At 46.1% G+C, this 22,231-nt stretch overlaps 1 protein-coding gene across 12 annotated transcripts in view; it reads left to right on the plus strand.

Moving 5' to 3' along the window:
* Positions 1–22,231, plus strand: part of CCDC63 (coiled-coil domain containing 63) — a 36,256-nt gene that overhangs the window by 6,863 nt on the left and 7,162 nt on the right. For 11 of the 12 annotated variants that reach the window (XM_049101607.1, XM_049101599.1, XM_049101602.1 and 8 more), the window contains 6 exons: positions 538–724; positions 7,454–7,573; positions 11,186–11,388; positions 12,187–12,359; positions 14,049–14,269; positions 19,081–19,155. In XM_049101607.1, coding sequence (XP_048957564.1) covers positions 538–724; positions 7,454–7,573; positions 11,186–11,388; positions 12,187–12,359; positions 14,049–14,269; positions 19,081–19,155 — 979 coding nt within the window. The remainder of the gene's footprint in view (positions 1–537; positions 725–7,453; positions 7,574–11,185; positions 11,389–12,186; positions 12,360–14,048; positions 14,270–19,080; positions 19,156–22,231) is intronic. The other variant, XM_049101605.1, reaches the window with a different exon arrangement.

The following is a 22,231-nucleotide window of genomic DNA, read 5'->3' on the forward strand; positions in this document are numbered from 1 at the left end:
CCTCTCCAAAGCAGGGAGAGGGGGAGAGAGGAGGAGACTCCTGTCAGCCGATTTAATAAATCATTAGCACCCTGCGCAGAGACACTGGGGGAGGTTGGAGGTTACTGCGCATCTCTGTGTTGACGGGAAATTGAAAATGCCTGCCTGATGGGCTTGCCTCTCATTACCCGAGATAATTGGCTGTAAAGTCAAGTCTGGAAGGAAAGTCAGCAAAATCAGACAGATGCCCATGAGCCGCTGGCAAAAGAGAGAATCTGGGCGCCCCCACCACGTCTAGGGAATGGGTTTTGACAGGCACAGCTGCATATTGCTCCTGGAGAGGGGCAGGGCTGTGGCGTTGAAGCCGGTCAGAGTTCTAGACTGGACCTGAGACCTGAGACCTGAGACCAGCCCCCGCCAGCCCCCCCCCCCCCCGCCGCCCCCCGCCAGGGTGGGAAGTACCTGGCTGCGTCTCCTTTTCGCACTAAGGAGCCTGGAGCTTCAGAGCAAGGTAAACTCGGGGTGCTTAGGGTTAATCACATGCTGCTTTCCCAACAGCAAAGAAATCAAGGCCCTGCAGGGAGAGCAGAATGAGAACACTCTGCTTTCGAGTCTCATCAAGTCCTCAAAGAACTTGGCTCTGAATGAGAAAAACTATATGGAGCTGTGTTTCCTGCTGAAGACCAAGGAGTATGAGGCCCTGATTAAATCAATGAAAGTGCTGTTGGCCGAACTGAATGAGAAGGTGTGGTCTTTCCCTTAGAGGGTTAACCCGAGCGCTGAGCAAGGGGAGGAGGGGGTGGGGAGGAGAGCGCAGAGGAGGGGGAGGAGGGAGGGGAATACCCATGATGCCTTAGGTCAGATCTGACACCCCATACTCTGAAGGTGACTGCGCATGCTCTGCAATCTTGTGACCCCCCCCCCCCCCCCCCCCCCCCCCCCGGTGCTACTGGTCCGTTCCTCCATTGTGTTTTCCAGCACCTTCCCACCAAGAGTAGATTCTCAAACCCTTACTGTGCCAGTCAGGAGAGGTTAGGCTATGCTGTAGTAACACCACCGAGTGGCCCCTTCAACGCAGTGCCTTAAAACGATAAATATTTCTTCCTTGTTCATGCTGTGTCCCCCATGGATTGGCTATGGGCTCTTAATATCTTCTCATCCTGGGGCCAGGCTGATGGGGTGTTTACCGTCTTGAATATTGCCAGGTGTTGTGCAGAGACAGAGTTCTGGAAAGTCTCACACTGGCAATTGAATGCTGCAGCCTGGAAGTGGCATGTCACTTCTGCCCATGAGCCATAGACTCAAAATAGTTTACCAAATCCATATATACCCCAACTGCCCAACCACCACCAGTCAACTCTACTCATCCACAAAAAGGTTTGGGAAGTACACGGTATCCAGAACGCAAAGAGCTAGAGACATTTGCTGCACAATGTTAATGGTCATATCCCTTACTATGGCTTGAAAGGCCCTGCATGTCTAACCCCTGCCTGCCCCTCTGTCTTCATCACATGTCATTCCTTCCTTAACTCATCTCACCTAGCTGCAGACTTTCTTTTTAAGACTTTATTTATTCATGCGAGACACAGAGAGAGGCAGAGACACAGGCAGAGGGAGAAGCAGGCTCCCTGCAAGGAGCCCAATGTGGGACTCGGTCCCAGGTCCTGCCATCACGCCCTGAGCCAAAGGCAGATACTCAACTGCTGAGCCACCCAGGCGTCCCTAGCTGCAGACATTTTTTTTTCAAATATGTGAAAACTGTTCTTACCTCAGAGCCTTTGCACATGTTCTGATCCCTGCTGCTTGTCCTTTATATCTCAGCCTAAATGTGACTTTCTCAGGGAGGCCTTTTCTTTTTTTCTTTTCTTTTTTTTTTTAAAGATTTTATTTATTTATTCATGAGAGACACACAGAGAGAGAGGCAGAGACACAGGCAGAGGGAGAAGCAGGCTCCATGCAGGGAGCCCAACGTGGGACTCGATCCCGGATCTCCAGGATCAGGCCCTGGGCTGAAGGCAGATGCTCAACCACTGAGCCACCCAGGTGTCCCAGGGAGGTCTTTTCTATGCCCTTTCTCCTGTTGAAAGTATATCCCCTTGCGTCAATTAGCTTCCTTGACAAAAACAAATAGTACACTCAGTGAGGTACTTTGAGATGAGTTGTGTTTGTTTTTTTTTAATTTTTGTTTTTAGATTTTATTTATTTGAGACAAAGAGCATAAGCAGGGAGCAGGGCCAGAGAGAGAGAGAGAAAAAGAAGCAGACTCCCCACTGAGCTCCGTCCCAGGACCCTGGGACCATGACCTGAGCCAAACGTAGATGCTTAACCAATTGGGCCACCCAGGCACCCCTGAGAAGAGTTTTATGAGGCACTGTTTACAAGGGTGTGAGCATAGAGTAGGGACATTGAAGCACTGTGGGGTTAGCCACCATGGGCAGGGCAGGCACTGTGGAACCTGTAGACAGGGAACAAGCCAAGGGGAATAAATACTCCAACCCCCTCTTCTCACTCATGGACCCCCAGTGCAAGGGACCCATTGCAGGCTCCTTCCAGGTCAGTGTCCCAGGGCACAGAGCAGGGAGGGTGGAGCAGAGTGGAGAATAACTTCAGGGGGCAAACAGGAGATCTCAGCACCACCACCCCTTAACTCCTTTATGACACCCCACGGCACCTCCCTCATAGCACTTCTCATGGTAGTAATTATACTTTAACACAGGTGTCATCCGTCTAAAACCTGTCACCTCCAGGAGGGCAAGGACCATATTTTGTTTTGTTCCCTACCCATCCCATGTCTATCTCAGTGCCTGGCACACAGTAGGTATGTGAAAGAATCTGGAGTCTCATTCCATCTTTCCTCTGCTCCAAACCCTTTAGTAATTTCCTATTGTTCTTTAGATAAGGGCCAAGCTCCCAGGGGTGGTTTGTTAACTTGGCTGCACTATGTGCCTCCAGTCCCTCCCACCTTCTCTCCTGCTCCTTCCTCCTCTGGTGTTCCATCCACACTGGCCACCTTCATGAGCCCACAGTGCTCTCTTGCTTGCAGGCCTTTGCACCTGCTGTTCCCTCCACCTGGATTCCCCATCTTCTCTGCTTGAGGAGCTCCTATTTATCCTTCAGGTCTCAGCCCAAATGCTATTTCTGCCAGATGGTTATCCCTACATTTCCTCTCCAGATGCCCCTACTGTACGTGTCCAAAAAATCATGTATCTTTTCCCAGGACTGTGTTTCGTAGCTTGTTTCTAGTTCCAGATTATAAATTGGTGTTGAGGGCAGGGACCATCATACTGTCTTGATTACCATCATGCCCTTGTTGTCTGGAACAGAGCAGGTGTTTAATAATCATTGATGAACAAACGAATGAATATACAAATGCATGAGGAAGGCAATAACAGTGAAGAAAGAGGAGAATTGGAGAAAAGATGGGGATGTGGGTCCTCAGAAACAACAGGAAAAGGCAGGTTACTTGGGAATCCTCAAAAGAATATGGCACTGACTGCCCTGTACAAAAACCTTCTTTCCTCAATTCCACCCCAGGGCAGGTAGGTCCCAGAATCCCCTGCTGCTGTGCCCACCATACAACGTCCAGAGCTCCTTCCTTGCAAGAGGTCACTGGAGGCAGGGACCTCACACTAGCCCTGCTTGGCCTCAAAAAGCCAACAAGCCTGTGCCTTCATGCTGAAGAGAGCACCTCAAGTAAGCAATCCATTCCTCTGTTGGCACAGCCATGGCTGTGTCTCCCATCGGGCTGAGGCTTAATTACTCTCAGTGTCACAAAAGCAATGTCTGACATGAAGGCGCCAAAGGGAAAAGGAGGCTGAATTTAATCACAAGAGCCATGGGGAAGTGCTGACACATACCTGCCTTTGACTAGGAGCTGGAGCCTGATGTCTCTCTCGGTCAACTCAGGCAGGGGCGGGCCTCCTGCAGTACAGGCAGTACTGCCGTCTGGAGAGGCTGCCCTCCTGGATATCGCAACAGGTTTGTGTTAAGGGTGCTGACTATGCACAGCACAAGAGCGGAAAACCAAGTAGAACAGGGGTCTGACTTGACCTGAACCAAAGCCGAGCTGCTAGTATCACTCATAAACAGCATTCACGTGCCTTACAAGTTTGTGTGAGACCCGGCGGCTCCCTTGATGCCTGATGGTCTGAGCTGTCCTCTTTCTTGATGTACCAGTGAGAATATGTTGGGCTGCAAGTAATGCAATTCTTGACTAGAAGTGGCTAGGGGAATAGAATTTTGTTTTTCTCACATAATAAGATGTCTATCTGGAAAAAGGTCATCCTAGGGATGGTTTAGTAGCTCTGCAAGGTTGAGTTGGCCTTTTTCTCTCTGATCCTCTTGGTTGGCCCTCCTCTCATGGTCCCAAGATGGCTGCCAAAGCTTAGCTGGTGTAGCTTCTCACATCATCACATTCAGAGATATGAAGAAGGGATGAGGGGCTTATTCTTACATGATCTCCTCTCCTGTGAAGGGGAGAATATTTCACAAAATGTCTCTAGCTGATTTACCCTCATTGGCCAGGGCTAAGGCATATACCTACTTCTAGGCCAGTCACTGGCAAAGGGAAATGAAATTCTTATCATTGGTTTGGGATAGACCAGGGGCAGCAAACTGTAGTGTAAAGGTCAAATCTGGTCTGTTTATGGCCCCTTCAACAAAGAATGATTCTTACAGAGAAAACAGACTATCTCCTCCTAGGACACCTTTTTTTAGGATATGAGGAAACTTTTTCCAGAAGCTTCTCTAGCAATCACACCTTCTCAATTCAGAGGCCCCAACTGGTTTAGTCCAGCCCATCCCTGAATGAATAAATCATAGGCAGAGGGGCTAGAGTTACCATGGTTGGCTTGGATTAGTCTTCTTGGGTGAAATGGGTGTTGGGGTTCAAGCACCCACCATGTCTACCACAGTTTTGGTTGTTGTTACCTCTTCCAGCACCTGGCTCTGGATCACTCTTCTGTCTTCTGCTTGGCATCTCTTGCTGCCTAAAACCATCTTTCATCAGTCTACTGTGGTCCCTTCAAGGCCTTAAAATGTGGATGTAGACCAAATTGGTGGTCTTTAGGACAGATGAAACCTGACAACATGAAGGCTTGGCCCATTGAGTGATTACATTTATTTTAATTAGTTAACATGCTCACAATTGAGAGATTTCATGTAATAATGTAGATATCTGGCTTCTCTTAAAAAAAAGACTGAGGGATGCCTGGATGGCTCAGCAGTTGAGCATCTGCCTTTGGCTCAGGATATGATCCCGGGGTTCCGGGATCGAGTTCCTGCATTGGGCTCCCAGCAGGGAGCCTGCTTCTCCCTCTGCCTGTGTCTCTGCCTCTCTCTGTGTGTCTCTCATGAATAAATAAATAAAATCTTAAAAACAAACAAAAAAAAGGACTGAAAGATCTGGCAACATGGGGCCTGAATTTCCACAGGGCAACTGTATCTAAATAGTGTTGTGGTGACACTACAGCTATTTATCCACTCTACTCCTTCCTCTCTAACAGAGACTCCTAAAGAGCTATGTTTCCCATCCTCCCTTGCAGCTAGAGGGGGACAATAAAATTTAAGGGGGAGTCTGTTGAGGGTGTCCGAGAAAGTTTTGCTTTCTAGATTAGATTCTACCCCTTTATCCATATTGCTTTTTCTATCTTCCTCTCTGGAATATGACTGTGAAAGCTGGCACTATGGCAGCCATTTTTTGACTATCAGGGAAAGGCCAGGTGAATTACAGAGATCTTGTGTTTATTTCCTTGGGCTACTAGACTTTAAGCCAGCAATGTTTATGAGAGAAAGATAAACCATAATTTTTTTAAGCCATGAGGCATCTGGGCAGGTCAGTCAGTTAAGCATCCAACTCTTTTTTTAAAAAAACATTTTTTTAAAGATTTATTTATTTATTCATGATAGACATAGAGAGAGAGAGAGAGAGAGAGAGAGAGAGGCAGAGACACAGGCAGAGGAATAAGTAGGCTCCACGCTGGGAGCCTGACACGGGACTCGATCCCAGGACTCCAGGGATCCCCAGCATCCAACTCTTGATTTCAGCCCAGGTCATGATCTCAGTGGGGGCTCTCTGCTCTTCTGGGAATATGCTTGAGGATTCTCTCTTTCCTTCTTCCCCTCTCCTTGCTTGTCCTCTCTCTAAAATAAATCTTTAAAAATCTACAGTTTAGTTGCACTTTCTATAATTTGTAGTTGCATGATATCTATATACTCCACCATCCTGTATTATCTTATAATAGGCCCACATTACTCTTTTATGCCACCTGCTTGGCCATAGCTGGTAACCTCTAGTATAGATTTTTCTCTCAATGTCCCATGGTCATAGCTGAGACTGTGCTATATAGACTTCCTGAAGGTTTGGAGATAACCAAAGAAACTAAATCTTAGGGATGCTAACACAGGACCCCAGATGAGATTGCTCCCAGAATTCATCAGCTCAAGCTCAGCATACGGATACTTTCCCCTCATCTAGAAGCCAGCTTCCATGTAGCTGACAAACTGTATATTTCATTAAACCAAGCATTTAACCTGCCTCATGTAGAACTTCTCACTCTCATAACAGGAGCTGGGCTTTAGATTGTGAATTCAAGCTACCACTTCCAGGCAAACAGGGACATATCAAATTACTTAAAATGACAGTGTACCCACTCTTATGCACCAGGGTTCCAAAAATAGTCTTAGAGATTAGTCTTAGCCCAAATCCTAAGAAAATAAAGTATCTCTGACACATTAGGACCTGGCACTCACCAAGCTTTATGGGTACTTGTCTTCAGGTAATAGTTCTATAAACTTCTCTAGAACCTGCTAGGATTTAGCACTAGCCAGCTGCTTCTAGATGGGTCCAACTATTGGACAGGTAATATGGATGGATATCTGCCTGGAATGAATGACTTCATTCATACAGCAGGTTGGTTATGCGCACTGTTGGCGGTGTGAAGAAATGGCATGATCTGCTAGTACTTGTATGAAAACTATAGAGTGAGCTCTGTGGGAAGGTGATGGCAGGGGTGGCAGGTATATTTGGGTTTGGAGAACTTGGCTGGAGCTACCAGCATAGAGAGAAACACCAAAATTCTTTCCTACCAACCATGGCAAGGGCGTATTTAACTTATTGGAAGTCAGAATCAATTACCTGGTGCATAAATTGCATGATGTGTTAGGAATGCTTTTGGCCACAGGTGATGTGATACCCAACCAAAAGAAACTTGGGCCAAAAAGGCGAGTGAAATTCACCTGCAAAAACTCTAAATTGCCTCATTTTACCTCAAACTGGCTAAGATTAAGTTGAGTTGAGCATGTATTCAAGAGAGAAATTAGAATTCTATTTATAGGAAAAGAAAGAACGTTGCAGTTTTTATTTTAGCACACTTAAGTTAGTGAACTGTAGAATTTTTACCCATGTTCATTTAACACAGCTGGGGGTTTCTTTCTTCCTCTCTCTCTCTCTCTCTCTCTCCTTTTCTTTTCCCAGATTGTTCAGATGGAAAAGAAAATTATAAACCAAAAACAGATCTTCGCAAAGATACAGGAAGCCAATAATCCCCGGAAACTGCAAAAACAGATCCATGTTTTGGAAACCCATTTGAATCTCGTACGTAAGGTGTTCTGTGCAGCTTTGCAAACAGCTCTGCCTTCCCTTGCTCAGAGTATAGAATGATGTCTGTGGAGCCATTAACAGAACATAACAATCTTGTTGCTTGACTCAGGACAAGGTGAACTAATGCTGTTCACACAAGCCAGGCAGCCTTTTGGACTTACTGCCCACTCTGTTCCACCCACTCTGTTCCACCTACTCTGTTCCATCTACTTGGTTCATTGTTACCCAAGGTGCCTTTCTCCTTGCTCTATGCACTTTATGCACCATGCTTTTGTCCCTACCCCATCCCAATCCCCCACACCCCCTGGGATGCCTATTTTTAGTGTCTTAACTTAAAAACTCTTGCTCATTTTTAAGATACAGTTCAAATAGTGCCCTTCAGCAAGCAGAATTAGTTAGACCTTCTTTCTCCATTTCAATCTGCTCATGCCTCTATCAGACCTAGTGCTTTTTGGTTGTTGTTGATAATGTCTCTAGGAAATATTCGCCACAGACACACATAACTTGATAAAGAGAAAAGTGATGTTTCCTGATCACTTTCAATTTATAGTGACTTTTGCACTAAGCAGGATTCTCTAAATTGCAAACTGGGTTAAGCAAAAAAAGAGAATGGATTGGCCACAGAATTGAAAATTCTAGGGGCAAAGGTGGGGCCTTCAGGCATAGCTGGATCCAGGTGCTCCAAACGTGTCTTTAGGATACTTTCTCTGCCCATCTCTCCTTTGTATGGAAATTACTTCATTCTTGGACAGCCCCCAGTATGAACAAATACCAGCAGAAAAGGACTATCTCTTTCCTAAGAGTTCAACTGTAAGTCCTAGGGAGGGTTCCCATTGGGCCATCTTGGGTCAAGTGCCCATCCCTAACCCAATCACTGTGGGCAGATGAATGGAATAGATGGACTTGAGCCACATGACTGCCTTTGGATCATTCCCCCCACCCCCAAGTCAAGAGAGGACAGCCCTATCCAACAATATGGATCAAGAGCTGAGAAATGGTTCTCCTGGAAAAGCAAAAAGAAAGGAAGAAGGAATGCTGAGCACATGCAAACACATTCCAGTCTGATTTGTGAATTTACAGTCCTCACAACATAAGCCAAGAGAGGGGAAAGTGAATTAAATTGATTTGAAGGGAACCCTGTCAGTGCCTCACTATTCAATGCTCTTAGCTTCCCCCAAAATCTGACCATGAGGCTTTAATCAGGCATGGTTGAATTTAATTGGATCTGATCTCTGTCTCCCAGTAACCTGGAAGTGGACTGAAGGCAGGGCAATGCCTTCTTAATATCCATGCACAGTGATTTGTACCCATGCCTCAGAAGGCTTAGGATGTGTGTTAAAATGCAGATTCCTGCTTTTGAATCAAGACCTGTAATTCTCCAGATTCACTGGTTTTGAATCATAACCCATAAAGCTTAGACCCAGGCATTTGCACTATTATCCCAGTGAAACTGAAGGTCCCCTTGGTTAAAAATCATTACTGCTCAGCATAGTGTGAGGCTAGGAGTAGGTACTTAGCAAACATCTGTTGACTGATTGATTGATTGAACACACGCATGATTTAATGATGATTTGTCTATAGAGGTCTGCTTTTTTTGTAATAGGTCTATTCAGAGTTTCTATTTCTTCCTGAGTCAATTCAGTAGTTTATTCCTTTCTAGGAATTTGTCCATTTCATCTAAGTTATCTTAATTTGTTGGTATGCAGTTGTTCTTAGTACCTTGCCTTATCATTATTTTTATTTATGTAAGGTCTATAGTAAAGTTCCCTCTCTCATTTCTGAGAGCTCTGCTCCTTTGCTTTTCAAACCTGTCCCCTTTTCCCTTACTCCCCTGACCAAGTCTGCCTATGCCTTTTAGTAGATTTGATAGCTATCTCTAAAGGTTATTTCAGGGTCCCAGGATACCCCATAACCCTAAAGCCACCTTCACTTACTCAGTGGAGCCTGAGAGTCCTCCCATTTTTACCCCACAATGAGAAGATGGGTAGCATGTCAACCATCCTGGAGTAAAATTCATACTAAAGTGCAAATGACTGATAACCAGTATCTTCTTAAGGGTAAGTAGAAGACACAGAAAGAATGTGAATGAGAATGATTCTGTTCCTGGATTTCCTTCCCTTATATGGTGGCTACTGACATATCCTACAGAGGAACCTAGGGAGGGCCAGGACTAGCCTGAGGCAAGTGAAGAACCCAGTATGCAAAATTTAGGGAGCACTCACCATCAAGCTCATGGAAATGCAGGGTTGACCCTGGGAGAGTGAATACCTTCTTAAATTTTGCATCCTGGTGGTCTCCCTTGCCTTCCTCCTTCTTAGCCTTGCAGAAACCTAAAATTTCTTAGAACCTGCTTTGAAAACCTCTGATCAAATCTACTTTATATTTATTAGGAATATTTTCTATAATTGTTTCTTTTCAGTGTTTATGGGAGCACTTTGTATAAAAAACTTCTTTATTAAGATAAATTTATTAAGACTTGCAGAAAAATGGAGGGAATAAATAATGATCACCCACATACCTATCATTTAGATTTAATAATTGTTAACGTTTTACTATATTTGTTTTACCCTCCTTTCCCCTGATGTATTTTAAGGTAAATTACAGACATCACAATATTTCACCCCTAAATACTTCTATTTGCATCTCTAAAGATCAAATGTTTTGTTTCATAGCCACGAAACTACTTCACACCTTACAAAATTAATACTATTTCCTTAACATTGCCCACGTTAAAATTTCTCTGGCTGGCTCCAAAATATCTTTCGAAGTTGGGGCCAATCAAGATTCACCTGATCGTTAGGTCACTTAAATTTCTTTAGTCGACAGCAGTGGTTCTCAAGCAGAGATGATTTTGACCCCAAAGGGACATTGTTTCCAAAAAGAGACATTTTTGCTTGTCACAGCTGGGTTAGGGGCTGTGCTACTGGCATTCAGTGGGTAAGAGTAGAGATGCTTCTTTTAAAAAAAAAAAAAAGATTTTATTTATTTATTCATGAGAGAGAGAGAGAAAGGCAGAGACACAGGCAGAGGGAGAAGCAGGCTCCAATATGGGACTCAATCCTGGGACTCCAGGATCACTCCCCTAGCCGAAGGCAGATGTTCAACCACTGAGCCACTGAGGCGTCCCAGATGCTTCTTTAATACCACAAAGCACAGGATAACTCCCCACCTCAAAGAATCATCTAGCCCAAAACAGTGTGGAGAAGCCCTGCTCTACAACATCCCCATCCCAACTTTTCCCAGATACCCACTTACTGAGGAATCTGGCTCAGCTGTCCCATAGAAAGTTCTACCTTCTGGATTCTGTTGATTGTTTCTTCATGGTGTCATTTACCTTCTCCCCCTCTCCCCTGTCATTGCTAAAAACTGGAAGTTAGATATAAAAAGCAGCTGAGAAATTTAAAATCAGGAGTGGGACAGAAACTTGCCTAAGACCATTTAGCCATTTAGTGGCCAACTCAAGCCCTTCACCCAGTGCTTCAACCACTGTGTTGTAGACCTGTGGCTGGAGGTGGGGAAAGATCTTCCCACCCTCCGGCTGCCTTCTGGAAGTCTGTCTCCAGAGACTGGAGGGAGCTCGGTTTTGAAGCACAGCCCCGCCCACAGGTCACCATGCACTTTGATAAGAAGCTGACCACCAATGCCAAGCTCCGGAAGGAGATTGAGGACCTGCGTTATGAGAAGGCTGCTTATGACAATGCTTATCAGAAGCTCCAGCGACTGCTGGAGCGACAGAAGCTCTGCTTGCTGATGCAAAAGAAAACCACGAATGTGGCCATCGAGCAGTCTGCCCAGGCCAATGAGCAGAGGTGGGCTGGGGGGAGACCCTAGGGGCAGGGACGTCTCTTTGCTTCCTGCTGAGCACCTCTGTCCCCGGGCTTAGGTATTGAGGGATCTTAAATCATCATCATAACTCTGAGCACTGACTGCTTGCCAAACATGATGCTAGAGGCCCTGAGTATTATTTCAACCCTCACAACTGCCCCTGGGGTCGTTATCCCTATCACACTACAGACCAGGATCCGAAGGCTTAGAGATGCTGAAATACTTAAGCTGACACCGAGATAAATGGTGGATGTTGTAGGGCTGAGATTCAAACCTCTCTGCTGTGCCATCTCCTCCGGGTGCCTCTGCCTTTAGTCCTGGGGGGTCTCAGTCTGGGTCATCTCCTGGCCTCACACTCACAGGGGCAAGAGACATATAGTTGGGCTGCGAAGAGCATAGGTTTGGGATTCAGAGAGATCGGAGTTTGAATCCTGGTTCCATTGCTATTATATTACTGTAGGTCCGCTTCAGGGGTTGGGGGTAGTGAGGATTAAATAGTATATGTATATAAGGACCGGCCACGCAACAGTAACCGACTAGTGGTGGTGATGATGATGGTGATGGTGGTGAAGTTGGGGGTGATGACCATAACAGAAAAATCATTTCCTGGGGTAGTCCTAGAGCTGGCAGTTCCCATCATTTAGGTAAGAAGGGCTGTCCCTCCACTCCCAGAAGCCTCCCTGATATAAAGAAGTGATGGTCACTGGCAGCAGGTCCCTCTGGCCTGGTAGGGGGAGGGGGGGAGCCTCGGGACACTCAGACCCCGCCCCCGCCTCGCTCAGGCTGGAGGCCATGGCTCGCTTGAAGGACCGCCAGCAGAAGGACATTGCTCAGTACAACCTGGAGATCCGAGACCTGGAGCGTGTCTATGCCCACGAGACCAAGCTCAAATCCTTCTTGCTGATCAAGCTGAATGATCGTCTGGAGTTCGAGGAGCAGGCCAAAAAGGAGGAAGGTACGCTCTCCAGGCACTTTCCCTCTCCCTCTCAACTAAGGGGTCCCAGTCCTTCTGGAGTAGGGTTGTCAAATTTAGCAAATAACATTGCAAGATGTCTCATTAAATTCAAATCTTAGAAAAACGGTGAAGAAATTTTTAAATGAAATAAAAAGTTACTTGTTGGCTATCTACAATTAGGACATAATTATACTTGAAAAAATATATTGTTTGTCTGAAATTCAAATTTAACCGAGCGTCCTGTATTTTATCTGCCAACCCCCAACTTCTTACTCTGAGGTTTTCCTTCCGTTATTTTAGGGGGAGGAAACTTGGGTGTCCACCCACGAGTTAGGTGATTTGCTAGAAGGAGTCACAGATACAGCGGATAGTTACCTCTGTGGCCAGGCCTAAGTCAGGACACAAAGCACACTCAAGCATAGAGGAAACCAGGCACAAGCTTCCAGAGTCTTCTCCCAGGGCAGTCACACAGAACATGCTAATTCCCCCAGCATCTCACTGTGACACCTATGAAGGGTTATTTCCTAGGGGATCTCATCACAGCCTCCGTGCCCCAAGATCTTACTGGGGGCTGGTCACATAGGTGTCCTCTCCCTCGTGCGTACCACAATTCTAGCCTCCCGGAAGAACAGCGGGTGTCCAGCATAAACTACACACTCACACACAAACACACACCATCTGCACAGCCTAGGTGCAATGAGCCACTCCCAGTATTTAAGGAAAATTTGATATTTGTGTAGAGAACTGTTTACCATTTAAGTGCCCAGGTGCACACTTGATGGGATGAGCACTGGGTGTTATTATACTATATGTTGGCAAATTGAATTTAAATTAAAAAAAAAAAAAGTGCCCAGGTGCAGCCACTGGCCAACCTTGCAAGAAGAGCCCTTTCTGAGGAGAACAGTGTCAGTGCTGTTATTTTTACTCTCTCGCAAACAGATTGAAAAATCTGAGCTCTTCAAAGAGCCCCGGGGCAGCTGCATTTGTTCTTTGTTCTTTTGGCATCTCCTGTCTCTTCCTGCCTTTTTCATTTGGGACTGTGTTGCAAAAAAGTGTGTGTTTGGGAGAAACTCCACGTCTCACTCTCTAAAATAACACGTAAAGGAGTCACACGGCCAGAATGTGCATAGGAAAATCTAGGAAGATCTTTGTGGTGGCCATTTGGAGGCTAAATCAGAGATGAGACTGAGTTCAGGAAAGGCGGGGCTGTTGCAGGCATCAGGCTGGAGAGAAGAAAACTTGGAGAATTTTCTTGGTTCTAGTTCCTTGAATTTGCCAAGGTCTGAGCCTACCAACAGGATTCCCTTGACCTTCACCCTGCTCAAATGCCACCTCCTTTGAGAGGCCTTCCTTGGCCACCCAGCTCCCTGGCCACCACCTGATGCTCCTCCATCACTGAGCCACGGTGATCATGTATTTCTTCTTCTGTTTCCTTCTCTCCTTCTGTCTGATTCCTCCGTCGGGGCCGGGATTTTGTGTCTGCAGAGCCCAGCCCAGTGTCTGGCACATAGTAGATGCTCAGTTAGGTAGCTGTGAAGGGACTCAGGAGTAAAGCTCTTGCGCCCTCTCCTGGAAGAATCTAGCCTCCTCCCTAGGGTGTGATAACATCACTGCCCAGCACTCTCCCTACCTGGCACTGCTCTGACTGGCTTCCTTTCAGACTCACGGTTGCCGGCTTCTCCTTTCTAGCTCTCAAGGCAAAGAAGCACAGGAAGACGGGCAAGGGTGAGAGTTTCGAGAGCTACGAGGTGGCCCACCTCCGGCTGCTGAAGTTGACCAAAGATGGGAACCTGAATCAGCTCATTGATGACTTTTTGGCCAAAGAGGAGAAGAACTTTGCTCGGTTCACGTATGTCACGGAGCTCAACAATGACATGGAGACCATGCACAAGAAGACCCAGAGAATCCAGGTCAGGGCAGCTCTCCTTTCCTAGGCCTGGGACCGGCACACTCTCACAGCAGCCTTTCTCAAAGTGGGTCCCCCAAAACACTCCTTGAGATGCTCTATAGAGTGAGCCTCAAGGTCTCATTGGTTTGGGAAACACTATTTTCCTCCAGGGCTCCCCCCACCTACATTTTAACCTTTCTGAAATTGATAACTGTTTTCCAGTTGATGCAGACACATAATGTGGTCGTTCCCACCCCACCCCCCATGGTGACATTTATAATCCATGGCATGTTCTATAATCAAGGGTTCAGTAAACTATACCCATGGCCAGATACAGCCTGTGGTCCGTTTTTGTACAGGCCATGAGCTAAGAATGGTTTTTACATTTTTAAAGGGCTATAAGGAAAAAAAAAAAGGATAGATCATATGTGGCCTGCAATGCCTAAAATATCTACTATCTGGCCCTTTGCCTTAAGAGCCTGCTGACCCCTATTAATCAACAGCTTCACAGAATTGAGGAGAGATTGTCAATCCATCTTGAAGAGAATTGATGTGCTTAGCATAGTAAAGGCTCTGACAAGTCCTGCAGTAAAGAAATCTATTTACTTTTTTGTTAAGCCTGTAAGTTCCCAAACTTAATTGGCTCCTTGGGCTACTTACTTCCCAAACACACATAAACAGCCTTTGGAATTGTCTGCATAGCATAGAATCTAAATTCCTTAGTGTGACACTCCGCCTCTTTGAAAATTTGGCTTTAACCTGCCTTGACAAAGTTCAGTTCCCCTCATGACCCCGAAGGTGCCCTCCTCAGCTACCCTGTGCATTTCCCTCTGCTGAGTCTTCCCTTGTGCCATTTTCTCTCCCACCTTCTGCTTTGCTTCTGATGAAATACTGCTCATTGGTCCTGACCCTGAACAGAGGTCGCCACCACTGGGAATTCGTCATTCCTCCCTCTGAGGTCTTTGTGCTGTTTGTATGTTGAAGGGAGCCACTTAATTTTGCAATGTCACTGCTTCCTGAATATGGAGCAGGTGCGCTGGCCATGAGCAAGTGACTAGTAGCTGGAATATAGATAAAAACATTGTAGCTTACCAGTGATGAGTTCATTTTTATGAGGATTCGGACAAATATAGCTAGCAAACTTGTGATTTAATGGATATTATTACTTAGGGTGATAAATCATAGTAACGGCAAACAAATAATGATACACATAATAAAATGAACACTATTTGGCTGATTTCAAGAAAACTATTAATAGACATTCATACGTAGTGATAGATAATACAGGCGGTATATGAACATGATGGGAATGAAGGTGGTGGTATCAGTGGTCAGAGGAAACAGATGGCATGCCCCAAGAGGGTGAATCAAGGTGAGTTTTTTTTAAAGGGATTATTTACAAAGGTTTAAGGAAATTATAAGGAGAGAGTGCAGGAGCAGCATGGGAGGACTCCAGAGCAAACTGAGGGAGCTGTTTCTGGAATCAGGATGAGGGGTGTGGAGGAAGATATGTCTGTGTCTCTCCTGAAGGGATTGTGGCCAAGCTAGTGACCTTCCCAGGTGGTGAGGGGCTGGTGGGAAAGTACCCCCAACCTCTTTCCAACCACTAATCTCCAGCTGGTGCATCCCATTGTCAGGGAACAACCCAAGCCAGGAGACAAGGGAGCCCAGAGCCCTAGCCCCTGGGGTTTGAGGCAGAGGGTGTGGAAGTGGGGCAAGTAGATTTGTGGGGAAAATGGAGAATATCCAGCTCAGTGTGTCGTGGGGGTAAGGTGGGAGGGATGAACTTGAACAGCCCTCTGTCTCCCTTCTGGAAAGTGATTTTTCCAGGGGACTGGCACAAGAGTGTATTCCCTCTGCTTTCCCAGTGCCCAGGCTGGCCCGCACACAATAGGAGGCACCAGGAAATGGCTCTGAAACCATAACTGACCTTGATCTTGCCATTGACCATGAGGATTGTGTCCTTTTGTCCTTTGACCATGCAGACTGTCTCTGTCAGGAAGGTGTATCTGATGACAGATGGCCACTCCTGTCTGGGCCTCACTCTCCACATCTGTAGAATGACATAGTAGGATGAGAGCAGTACTTTCCAAACTCTTGTAAAACCAAACAAAACAAAACAAAAAAACTACAGAACATTTTCATTTAAACGCAGGTTGTGAGGAAACACAGTATAGAAAACAGGTAAAACGGAGCAGTTTGGGGTGAAGGCGGTGGGAATTGGGAGGAGGGGCTGGAGGGGTTGCCTGGACCCTTACCTTTTTGTCTTTTTGTGGAACTTCTGCTCTTGGTTCAGGTAAGAAAAATGTATAAATCCATTAGGATTCAAAGAACTGACTTCACCCTTCTGGAGGACACCGGCGTCAGAGGTTGTAACTGGTTGAATCCTGCTCTCATTTTTCTTTTGCTTAGTCTCCCCTACCCCCCAAATTTAGAAATTATTAGTTGCCAACATTTAAAAATCAGGATATTCCACATGAAAACCTGGATTTCTGGTTTCTTTTGGGAAATCTGATCTGACGACTATGGCCCACCACCCTGCTCTTAGCTGAAGGCTGCTGGCCCTCATCCACCCACACCAGCTGGGTCCGATCTGCTGTCCTGTCCCAGGCGCGCTGGGACCCTGGAGGCCTTTGAGGTTTCTGTCTCCGATGTAGGCGCTTCGCCACTGCCCTCAGGTGGCCACCCTGCAGTATTGCATGGAAAGGTTTTGGACGCAGACATCCGAAGGCCTGAAAGCTTAAGGATGGAAGGATGGATGGATGGTTCATTTGGGACCCGGGGAGTGGACAGGACCAAGATTCCCATTTTCTAGGAGACAGCAACTTAATAGTCCCAGTGGGATGGCAGGGACAGACCATAGCAGAGGCATGCGAGGATGCTAGTTGGAAACTGAACCGATCAAGAAATGGTTACTAAACAAAATTGCCCTTCATCTTTCCCCTTCACGTGATGCTACCGCCTCTCTAGGCTACACAGCCTGTCTCTGACCTTAGCAGGAGTGTGTCTGATGAAGCATAGGCAGGTCCATGATCTCCCTGGGCTTCAGGCTCCCCGTTTGTAGAACGATGTTTGGACCAGAACAGTAGCCTCTGAGTTTTTCTTTGAAGTTATAGAACTGTGCCTTTTGAGGCTTAATAGAGCTGCAAATGCCTGCTGAATAAGTCCTGAAAACACTCGTTTCTAGTGAAAATGCTTAATATTTAAAAAATCTTAGAAGGATATGCTCATTATAGAAAATTTGGAAACTACCTAAGGATTAAGTTTTTAAAATCACCTATTATCTCATTCCTTAGAGATAATCATTGTTGATATTTTGATCTATTTCCTTCTGATTTCTTTTTTTGGGGGGTGATGCTTTTAAAACTTAACAGATTCATTACCATATAGTTATATAGAGACTTACATATTCTGATTTTTTTAAAAAGTTCTTTTGGTTTTGTTTATCAAGCAAGTATTATTGAGCACCTACTATGTGCCATGCACTATTCTAGACACTGGTTATGAGACAGTGTACAAAATGACAAAAAGTTCTGCCCCCATGGACAGAACTTCTGTTCTGGTAGAAAGAAAGAAACAATTAGCAGTAAGCCTAATAAATACATAAATTATAGAGTATATTAGAAAGTGAGAAATGGTGTAGATAAGAAAGATGAAATATAGAAATATAGAAGGTCTGAAGTCAAGAGAGGGCACGGGAACTTGAGAAGCTAAGATTTGAGCAGATTTGTAGGTGAGGGAATAAGCTATGTAGGTCTCTGGGAGGTTAATGTTCCAGGCAGAAAACAGCAAGTACAAAGGTCTTGAGGCAGGAAAAGTGCCCATTTATAGTACTGGGATCATTCTAGGCTGTTTTTAAACTCTCTCTCCCCCCAAATTCATCATACACCTCCCAACATCTTCTATGTTCCTCTTATGGCTTCTGGAGACTCTGAATGCTCTGTAGCAGAATCATAAGATACTTAAAATGCAGATTCTCCAAGTGCTATCCCATAACTTACAAACCCAGATTCTCTGAGAATAGGCTAGGAATCTGCATTTTTAACCATATTTTTACTTAAAACCCATTCCTCTCATGATATGAATGTACCATCATTGATTTAACTGGTCCACTATTTCGGTTGTGTCTAACTGGGGGCGATTATAAGCAATAACATGACAGCCTTGAGCAGCCACTTTGCCCACATCTCCTACTGTTTCCTTGGGATACGTTCCTAGAGATGAAATTACTCAAAGATTGGCCTTTTCTATTTGTTCTATTCCCAGGGTTTCTCAAGTCTGGTCCCTGGGTCAACGGGAGCAGCAGCTTTTGGGAAATTTTGAGAAGCGCACATTCTCGGGCCCCACCCAGACCTACTGGACCAGAACCTCTGGGAGAGGGGCCCAGCAATCTGTGTTTCACAAACCTCTAGATGATTCTGATTCATGCTAGAGTTGATAAACCCTGCTCCAGGGGCACCTGGGTGGTGCAGACGGTTAAGTATCTGTTAATTTCGGCTCAGGTCCTGATCTCAGGGTCTTGGGACTGAAACCCATGTTGGGCTCCGTGCTCAGGGAGGAGTCTGTTTGGGATTCTCTCTCTCTCTCCCTCCCTCTCGCCCTCTCCCCCATTGCCCCTCCTCTCTCTCCCTCGCTCAAATAAAAATAAATAAAGCTTTTAAAAAACCCTAAACATCAGAAAGATCCTCCATGGGCATAAGGGGGGCCCAGGGACTCAGAGGCTCCTTGAAACAGATCATCTAAATCCTCATCATCTCCTCAAGGCACAGGCTTAGTTTTAGGTATGGTGGGGAGTACCCACTTTTCCTTATGGTCTGGTTCTCTCATGTGCAGGACGAGATCATCTTCCTGCGATCCCAGCAGAAATCATCCCATGATGACAACTGCTCCACCCTGAAACAGTTGGAGGTAAGACCAGGGTTGGGAGAGACATGGGAGTCTTTGTCAGGCGGCCTGTCTGGTGGTTCTCAGGAGGAGTACAATATCTGTCCTATGAGACTCCCCTGGCTTGGCTTGTGTCTCGGCATGTCCTGAGCCTTTGTCTCAGGCCACCTCTGTTACAGATATTTGCTGTAGAATTTTGTCCCTATAATCTCGATGTCCCTTTTAAAGACTCCCTGTCTTCAGGGAGCCTAGCCCAGGCACTTGCACCTATAATTTCATCCAGACTGGCACAACCCAGACAAAGCTCTCTGCCTGAGAATTTTTTTCTCTCCCCCTTGTCCTGGCTGTGGCCTGCTCACAGTCAATTACGGTTATTATGAACATTATTTGAGCAATTACTACCTACCAGACACTGGGCTAAGTGCTGTTCTTGTACTATCTCATTTAATTCTCACAACAGCCCTATGAGGCAGATACTGTGATCTTTATATTGTATAGATGAGGAAACTGAGGTTCAGAGAGGTAAAGTCACCTGGCCAACATTGTGGAGCTGGGCTGCTATATAAAAGCTTTGCTTTGTATTTAGTTGCTAATCACAAGGAACCAAAGTAATAATGGCCTAAATGAGGTAAAATTATTTACTTTCTTAAGAAATGTTTGGAGATAGGTCCTTCAGGGCTGGTCATGAGGTCATTGGTGACCTAGGCCACTCCTATTTGCCATCTCTAGCATGTGGCTTACATTCCCAAGGATGCCTCAGGGTTGTATTGTGGCTGCCAATGATCCAGCCATCAGATATATGTTCCAGGCAGGAAAAAAGTGGGGGGAGGCAAGAACAAACATAACAACTTTGCTGATTGTTAGGCAGCTTAAAGTTTCGGTGAAGACTCAGCCAGTGCCTTCTGTGTTTACATCTCACTGGCCATCTTTATTGCAGAGGAGGATTGGAAAATATAACTTTCAGCTGGGCACATTGCTGTCCCAAATACAATCAGGAATTTGTTATTAAGGCGAAAGGGGAGAATGGATAGCAAACTTCTGACAAAGGTATGAACCCAGAGAGTTTGACCGCACAGCCCTGCTCTATCCAGTAGTTCCCTGCGCAGGGAACTGGGCTCCTGGGTCATTTTCCTTTCCTTCTCTGTGGCCACTTGTTGACAAGCATCTAGTTGGACTGGGATGGCGGTGCCATTCTCCAGTGGGCCACTAGGGGGCAACAAAGCACAAGACACTCATTTTGGGGCTCGGGCTCAGGGAGGCCTCTCCCAGGAGCCTAGATATGGGGAATTAAACTCCCGGGTAGGGCCCAAGTGCAAGGAGACCCTCCTCAAGCTGAGCACATGCTTGGGGTCCCATGTCCTTGGTTCAGGGCCACCCAGTGTCCAGATGTTTCCTTGGGCTTGGGGCTGGTGCTATTCTGTTGTCGGGGTTTTGAAGGCCGAGGGGTATCCCAGGGAGGCTGACAGGGCAACCTCCAGCGTTTCTCCCCCTCTGAAGCCCTTCCATCCCCTCTTCGTTCCTTTGGTTGCAGCGTGCCTTCTGGAGGCCTTTCTTCAAATGCAAATACTAAAAAAAAAAAAAAAAAAAAAATGCAAATACTCCCAAGCAGGAGAATTTGTCATAAAAGCAATGCGGTCACAAGAGCCCTTTTTTTTTTTTTTTTTTCCCTCTGCTAAAGATCATTTTCCTTTGCTCTATTCTTGGAACCTTCCCACACATCTTCCATTACATCATCTCCTGCCCCTCTGGGAGTAGTGGTGGCATCTGTCCCTTAACAGGAGGGTTTTGCATAGGAGTTAGGCAGCCAGGCCCTAACAAAAGCTTGGGAACAAAAGCTTGCATATGACTCTCAGAAAAGTCACTTCCTAGCTGTGTGACTTTGAGAAAGTGATCTAACCTCTCTGAGCCTCTGTTTTCTCACCTGTAAAATGAAGATGATCATCTTCATCACTGCAATGGGCTGTGAGGGTTGGGTCAAGTTATCCATGCACATGCTAGGCCTGCTGCCGGGCAGACAATTCTAGACATAGCTATCATTGTGGATATCGTGTGAGTCCATAAAACCTCAAAATCACTATCACCTTGATACTAAATATTTGCTCTCAAGAGAGAGGAACCCCAGGTAGGGTACTTAGACTATTCAATAGATAGAAGCTAAACATGAGTTTGCTTTACTTGTCTGACTTCAATATTCATCATCTGGAAACTGAAGCCATTGTGAGGAGGTGGAGGTGACATGTGTGAGGTGCTGGACTCGTGCTGTTACCATCACATTAGGCTGTTTAGCTGTGGGATCTCTTAATGCGCCTGTAGAACCAGAGGGCGGCTCTTATTGTTACAGGAGGAAATGCAGCAGCCCTGGGAGCTGGGGGCAGAGGAAGCTGCCTGGTGCAGTGGTTGAGAGACAGCTCAGACCTTGGCTTCTCTCTCCTGACTGAGTGCTTTGGATCCATCCTTGGAAAGTGGGGATGTGGATCGGACTGACCCTTTGGGACTGTCATTTGGGATGATGCATATAGAGCCACAGGGAATGGGGGTGGTCCTCACAGGGCCTGGTTCACCTCAGCTAGCAGAGAACTCAGAGGGAGAGATGGGAAATGAATGGAAGCTCCCACCCCAGAGCAGGGATTCTCAGCCTGGGGCTGCAAATCAGATTCACCTGGGAGGCTTTAAAAGTCCTGATTCCCAGGTGCACCCCAGACCAAATCATCTGAATCTGGGGCTGGGGTCAGGGCCACAAGTGTTTTGAAGCTCCCGGATGATAGCAATGTGAAGCCAAGATTGTGATCCAGTGGACTTGCAGGATTTTTCAAACTTTACTGTGCATCAGCATCACCTGGAGGTTCATCAAAAGCACATTGCCAGGCCCATCCCCAGAGCCTGATTCAAGGCCTGGACTGGAGCCCAAGAATTTGCATTTCTAACAAGTTTCCCCATGGAGCTGATGCTCCTAGTCCTGGGGCCCCATGTTGAGAACCACTGGGCTAGAGTGATCTGTTTTATTTTTTTTTAAGATTTTATTTATTTATTCATGAGAGACACAGAGAGAGAGGCAAGACATAGGCAGAGGGAGAAGCAGGCACCCTGTGGGGAGCCTGAT

This window comes from Canis lupus, chromosome 26, assembly GCF_003254725.2.
Source record: "Canis lupus dingo isolate Sandy chromosome 26, ASM325472v2, whole genome shotgun sequence".
Taxonomy (NCBI): domain Eukaryota; kingdom Metazoa; phylum Chordata; class Mammalia; order Carnivora; family Canidae; genus Canis; species Canis lupus.